The sequence below is a fragment of the Grampus griseus genome (genome assembly GCF_964374135.1).
Source record: "Grampus griseus genome assembly, chromosome: 4".
NCBI lineage: Eukaryota > Metazoa > Chordata > Mammalia > Artiodactyla > Delphinidae > Grampus > Grampus griseus.
In genome coordinates this window covers 33,790,106-33,796,806 of record NC_138997.1, presented here as the reverse complement: position 1 = coordinate 33,796,806, position 6,701 = coordinate 33,790,106, and the positions used below count along the sequence as shown (strand labels likewise).

General features: G+C 39.7%; 2 protein-coding genes across 3 annotated transcripts; both read right to left on the bottom strand.

Annotated features, from left to right (window-relative positions):
• Nucleotides 1–224: 224 nt before the first annotated feature.
• On the bottom strand, nucleotides 225–1,961 carry LOC309822245 (F-box only protein 22-like; the record flags this gene model as incomplete). The annotated part of the gene is made up of 3 exons (XM_082653989.1): nucleotides 225–973; nucleotides 1,131–1,365; nucleotides 1,929–1,961. The coding sequence occupies 3 exons, from the start codon at nucleotides 1,959–1,961 to the stop codon at nucleotides 225–227; spliced, it is 1,017 nt and encodes a 338-aa protein (XP_082510115.1).
• A 3,205-nt stretch (nucleotides 1,962–5,166) lies between these two features.
• NPY2R (neuropeptide Y receptor Y2) lies at nucleotides 5,167–6,321 on the bottom strand (the record flags this gene model as incomplete). 2 transcript variants are annotated; one of them, XM_082653951.1, is made up of 2 exons in its annotated part: nucleotides 5,167–5,885; nucleotides 6,225–6,315. In XM_082653951.1, the coding sequence occupies 2 exons, from the start codon at nucleotides 6,313–6,315 to the stop codon at nucleotides 5,167–5,169; spliced, it is 810 nt and encodes a 269-aa protein (XP_082510077.1). The 2 variants fall into 2 exon arrangements, with proteins under 2 accessions (XP_082510077.1, XP_082510076.1); XM_082653950.1 differs by having other exon boundaries at nucleotides 5,167–6,321.
• Nucleotides 6,322–6,701: the final 380 nt, after the last annotated feature.

The window sequence follows — 6,701 nt, the reverse complement described above, 5'->3', positions numbered from 1 at the left end:
GCCTGATGCAAAAGCTCTCAACTCCCGGTCTTGCATTACATTATGTACAAACTTGTCCTTCATCTAATATATTAAAAACTACCAAATAATCTTCAGAATGTCAAAGCTACAAAACAGATACATATAAAGTTTTTTGTTTGTAATATACATATCCCAAGTTTCCATTTTCTGGAAAAGACAGAACCCAAAAGTTATACATTGTGAAAGCCACTTTACAGGTGGTTTTATTTAGATGACCCAAGATGAATTAGTGCCATTATTGTTGTATAGCTGTGAAATAGATCATCATCCTTTACCTCATTACATTTCTTCAATATAAAGTTTCCAGTGACTATGCGATCACATCCAATTTCTCCATTTCCAAAGAAGCCAAATAAAGGAACACTAGGAAAAAACTTTCTAAATGCATCAGCCTCCACATTCCCCTTGTCTCTATAATACTGAAAGCCCCTACCAACACACGCAAACATGAAGCCAATGGTATTCTGCTCTGGAATGTTGGCTGCTTTGAGGCGCTGCATCGCAGCCTCAGCAGTCTTCTCGTCATTGACATCCTCATTGAGAAGCACTGTGGCACTCTGGATACGATGTCCACTAAATGATAGTCCAACCACACCGGTGGCATCAATATCCAGAGGGGTCTTTTCAGAGGTCAGCGATGCCAGGTTGTCCACCTGGCCTCCAGCCAAGATGACATTCATATCACTGAAAGTGCTCACTACATGCTGCAGATAATTATTGGCTCCCACTTTACAATAATTATAGCCAAATACAAGGACCACACGAAGCTCAGGGTTATCTAAAAGACCTACTTCAGTGAGTTGATGCCTTTCTAGTGTTAATTTCTTTGGATCCATAATAAAATGAAAGGGTTTTATTTTTATTCCTTCAATTTGAGGAAATAATAGAGCAAAACCAGATTCTCCAATTTCTATTTCCTGAGGTGGATTGCTCCTTGATCCCATTGGCGTCACTCAAGCTTTTCAGCTACCACGCGGACCAAGCAATGCTCCTCCAGGTGGCCGGCAATCGCCAAGCGCGCGGAGATTCAGGTCACACTCCGATGGGTCCGCAACACTCTGCGCACACACTCCCTCCATAAGCGACACACGCTGGGGACGCAAACGCACAAAGGGCTGTGAACGGACGTTCACTTCCCTCTCTCCCGCGGCTCACAAACCACCGGCCCCCACCACCCATTAGCGCAACTGCAGGAGATTCCTGCGGGATCCAAAGTCCCCGGGAGGGGGAGGCGTCGGGCGCCGGTTCGGAGGGAGAGCCGGGGGCAGAGAAAACCTGGCTCCTCTGGGAAAGGTCCCCGGGAGCACTACGGCCGGGCTTAAAGAGTATCTTTAACACATTGGCCTGGATAAGAGAAAAAAGGCATAGTTAACTTGCATCACTGCAACTCTGAAGAACCCAGAGGTACAGAGAAGGAGAAAATGTGGTTGCAACTAGAAATTGCACCATTTGGGCAGTTCTCAAGATTGCCAGATTGTTGGACAGCAATTAAGCACCATATTCTCCATTCAAAGCTCTTGCCTGTATTGTAGGGTCTGGAAACCTAAGAACTACATTTCCCCAAATCCCTGCCAGCAAGGCTTGAGTTATATTTCACAAGTGAGAGATACTCACATGAATTTTGGAAAGCAGAAGAGAAACAAAAGACATTACTGAGTCTATGGGAGGGATGAGCAGGAGAGTGGCTTTAGCAGGAGGCAATAACATTTTCACAGATAAATTTATGCTTATTCCTGTGTATTGTCCACATTGCTGCTGTAGGTATTCGTTGTGGTTTCCTGCAATTTTGCACTTCCTTGTTTCCTCAATGTCAGTGGAGGCTTTTCCTAACTTTCACTTTTCCAGTTCCTCCAATGGTTTTGCAAGATTTTAATTTCCTGTATTAAATGACTTTTTACTGGAAATACCTGTGATCGCTTCTCCTTAGCTATCTGAATCATGACTAATAGACTTCATTGGCTGCTACATGCTTCCCTTGTACAAGGTTCTAGATAATTCTGAGTGAGCCATAAGTGGAATCTATTTATAGAGCTCCTTCAACTATGCCAATGTCTATCCTTAATGGCCTTCAAAAAATAAAGCCAATCTAATCTTGAACAAATATGCACCTTTACTGGATTCCAGCATAGCTAAAACCTTACTTTTCTACAAGTTGTATGATAAAGATGGTTTCCTATCGTGTAGCTTATCATTTACATCCTTATGGATGTATCTTCAAATCTGCTTTAATATTTACTTGACTCATCAATTCAATTTCCTTGATGGATATTTACTGAGCACTTACTTGGTGCCAGGAACTGCAAGTACCTGTGATAACACAATGATTAAAACAGTCCTGGTCCCCTGCCTTCATATGCTCCATATGTAGCAAAGATTGGAAAAAGAGAGAATCTGCAAGGGGTAAAACATATAGGTACAACGAGGTACTATACATCCTTCCAAGTCATAGAAAGATTTTGGCATAAGAATGATGAGGGGAAAAGTGATTTGATAAAATTTGAGTTTTTTGAAAAATCACTTGGCTAGTGGGCAAAGTTGGATTGGATAGGAAAATGATGAGATATAGAAAGAACAATTAGGAAGTTGCTACATTAAACCAGTTGAGAGATATAGGGGTCTAGGGAGATAATCACCGCCTGAACTATGGTGGGGAGTACAGGGATGGAGAAAAGTGAATTGATTCAAGAAACATCTAGGAATCAGCACAAAATGTGAGAATTAATTGGACATGTGTTATAAAGAGACAGAAGAGACAAGAGTGACTCCAAAGTGCTTACACTTTTGGGAACTGGGTGGATAGCAGTGTCATGACTGGGACAGGCAATACAGGGAAACAAAGTGGAGGTGGGGTGGGGTGTGGATCAAAATGGCAGGTTCTGACTTAGACACACTGGGTTTGATCTGCTGGTGAGAAACTATGTGGGCACGTCAAGTGGGCTGATAGAGGTTTGACGTCCAGAAGAAAGGTCAGGTCTGAAAATAGAGGTATATTCAGGCATTGTCAGAATATGGTTTATATCTGCAACCACAGGAATGAGTCCATTGACTCAAGTTCATGTACAGACTGGAGAGAGCACTAGACTAACTGTGTAGGAGCCACCATGATTTCCCTTTCTTTAGTTGTGTCAAAGGCTATCTCATCTTGGACAGGAACTCTGACATAAATTAACACACATTTCTCTAATTTCCTAAATTCTTTTTATTCAACAGATAAAATCACTACATAAAAGACATTTTATTAATGAGTTAACATAATTAATTAGATCACAAGTATTAATTGGATTCTAATAATTTACTATGACAACAGGTGATACAGTAGCATGCACATTTCCTACAGTGTAAGAATTCTCCAAGAGGAAAAAAAATCTTTGAGCACAATTATCTATTAGCATCTTAAGCAAAGTAACTGCTATTTAAAAGACAAAAAGCTTCTTCTGGGACAGTTACGCCAAGTCCAAGAGAAAAATGAATTATTCAATTATATGTTACAGATATACATTATTTGTCAACTTCTTATTCAGTCTTACACTTAATCTAACTTCCATTGTTTTCATTCTTTTTCAGTATTCCAAAAGTGCAGTCTACTTCAAGACCAGTCTTTTATTTCTAGCATGAAAATAATTCAGTAAGAGCCATAATACGAATTTTAAATGTATCCATAAAATAAGTTGCTCCTGTTCACAAAGTTAATGTTTATAACTAAATGCAACAGTCATGCTGAATTTACTTAAAATTTAAGGAATCTATTCACAAATTCAGTCATACTTATAAAAAATATGATTACAATGAAACCTCATTAACAACATTCAAAGAAGTACAGCTATTTTAATATCTCAATTATTTTTCATGAATGTAATAGGGTTTTAAGCATCTTTGGTTGGATAATATTGAAATAAAAATTGTATTCACAAAATCATTAAAAGAAAAGTATTACAGCATCTATGTTCCACTATTTATAGGTAAAATTTTATTATGTATATATTCAGAAGTTATCCAAAAATATAGCTAATTATTTTGAAAGGAGGATAACTTATGTTGAAACTGGTCCAAACTGAACATTTTTAAAGTGGAATGAATGTAATGTTTTTAATAGTTCTTACCAGATGGGTTCCATTTTGATGAAATTACATTGTTTTATGAATCATGAATGGGTCCATGGAAGATGAATTTCAAAAGTAAATAATAATAACACTGCAGTAAACACATTAGAGTATGTACCTGTGCAAAAACTGCTTACAAATAACCGCAAAATGCCACAAAACTATCTCCTAATCTGATTTAATTTTTAGTGAAGACAAACTCAGCTCCAACATAGGAGTAAAATGTGTTCAAAAAGTTACAATTAGCAATGATTAAAAGTATTGTGTGGCATGCTTACTTGTTATTCAAATAGTAACTATACAAAGCAGGGACAAGTTGAAATGAGAAGTTAAATGATGGTTTACATTTCTCTGAGAATTTCAGCCTTTGATTCTAAGTTGAAGAAACTTTTCATTAAATGTGCATTTGGTTTTAAAAAACAATTGGCTAACTGGGTGGTAAAGATTCCCCCCATCATTTGTCAAAACACTAATTACATAGAAAATTTCGGTTTATTTCCTTGAAGTCATTCAAATAGTTGGTAACATTTACCTGCAGTGTTCTCTGATGGTTTTAGTCCATAGGAAGAATAACAAAAAGGCAAAATACAATAGAGAAGAGTCTGTGGCTTTCTAGGGAAATTGGTGTTGACAGCCTTTTCATCAGATGAGGGGGGAGCAGTGAATTATACGTCATCCCCGTTCTATGCCCTAATGTGATTTTAAAGTCAACTTTTTTGCCCACCACCTCTTAGCAATGCTGATAACACCAACTCCTTGTTCATGTTTCCTTCACTCTGGGAAACAGTCAAAACCATTTCTCTCTGCTTTTATTCATAATTCAACCTACAATCTAAGCAACTGTAAGCAAACTTTTGTTGCCTTGTCTTTGAATTTGAGTGTTTTTACTAGACTCTGACAACCAGTTTTCCATGAATTACACTGCAGATGCTTCCATTCAGATGCTTCCTTAAAATGGGAAATGAGGATGCACCTGCACGCCCCACTCAACCAGGTTTACAGCTCTGGTCAGAATTCATCCATATATTTTCACATGGCAGTTGCCTTAGACGTTGGTAGCCTCTGTGAAAGAATCATTAGGACCATTGTTCTCTGTGGCTTCCAGGTTCTTTTTAGCCTTGAATGTCACAGATACCTCGGAGTGAATGGCGTCTAACCTCTGCTCACAGCGGAAGGCTGAGAGGAAAGCTTTTCTGTAGTTGCTGTTCATCCAGCCATAGAGAAGGGGGTTGGCAAAGGTGGAGCACATGGCAATGATGTGGAACACAGTGAAGATAAGTTTGTACTCCTTCAGGTCCAAGACTTTGTTGTCAATGTCGACAGCAAGTTGGAAGGCATGGAGCGGCAACCAGCTGACTGCAAATACCACCACCACACACACCAGCATTTTGGTGGTTTTTTGCCTCCGCTGATGGTAGTGGTCATTAGCAGCTCCAGGGGTGACATGGTTCTTAAGTTTACTCCAGATACGAATATAGGAAACAGAGATGATGCCCAGAGGCAAAGCATACAGGATTAATAAGGAAGAAAGACTGTAGACAGTGCCATAGATGCTCTTCTCCTCACCAGGCCACTTCTCAGTACAGGCCACAATCTCAAAGTCCGGAATAATCTCAATCAGTGAATACTCCCGGAAGATGGCCAGGGGGCTTGCTAGCAGGGCACTGATGCCCCAAGCCAAGCCAATAATCAAGAAGCTGATTCGCTTGGAAATCTTGCTCTCCAGGTGGTAGACAATGCAACGATGCCGGTCCAGGGCAATTACTGTCAAGGTGATGGTGGACACTTGTACTGCCAGGCCCTGGGCATAAGGCACCAAGTGGCATAGGACGGGACCCATTTTCCACTCCCCCATTAAGGTGTAGGTAAGTGTAAATGGTAAGCACAGGGTGTTCACCAGAAGATCCGCCACAGCCAGATTGGCAATAAAAAAGTTGGTTACTGTACGCATGCTCTTGAATTTGATCACCACATGGATCACCAAGGAATTGCCAATCACCCCAAGCAAGATGATGGAGCAATAGGCCAATATAAGGACGATCTGTACCTCAATCAGCTTCGTGCTGTCTATAAGCTCCGGCTCAGAGTTAGGGGCCAGCTCCCCTCTAGGAGTGGTGTGCCCTGGACCGAACTGCTCCACTTTCATTTCTTCCACTGTCTGGTTCTCATCAGCCTCTGCACCTAATGGGCCCATTTTCATCAACTAGCACAAGAATCTACAATTTAAAAAATGAACAAATATGGAACGAGGAAAACTCAAGGGTGCAAGGAATATCACAAATGGGTTGGTTTCATTTTGGTTGGGGCTCAAAGTACCTGTCCTCTGATCCCTAAATTTGCATATAGTAGAACATTTCAATAAAGTGGACCCTTAATAGGTCTATTCACAAATATGGATGAATTAAATCAGATCCCTGAAATGTATATTATGAAGGCAAAATGTAATGTCTATAGTATAGACACAATTCCTTTGTGAATGCGACCAAATTGATTCAATCCATTTTAAGTGAGATGGATATTACAAACATTATCAATTAATTTTATAACTGCTATAAATTCATCAAATTAATTTTAAGGTAG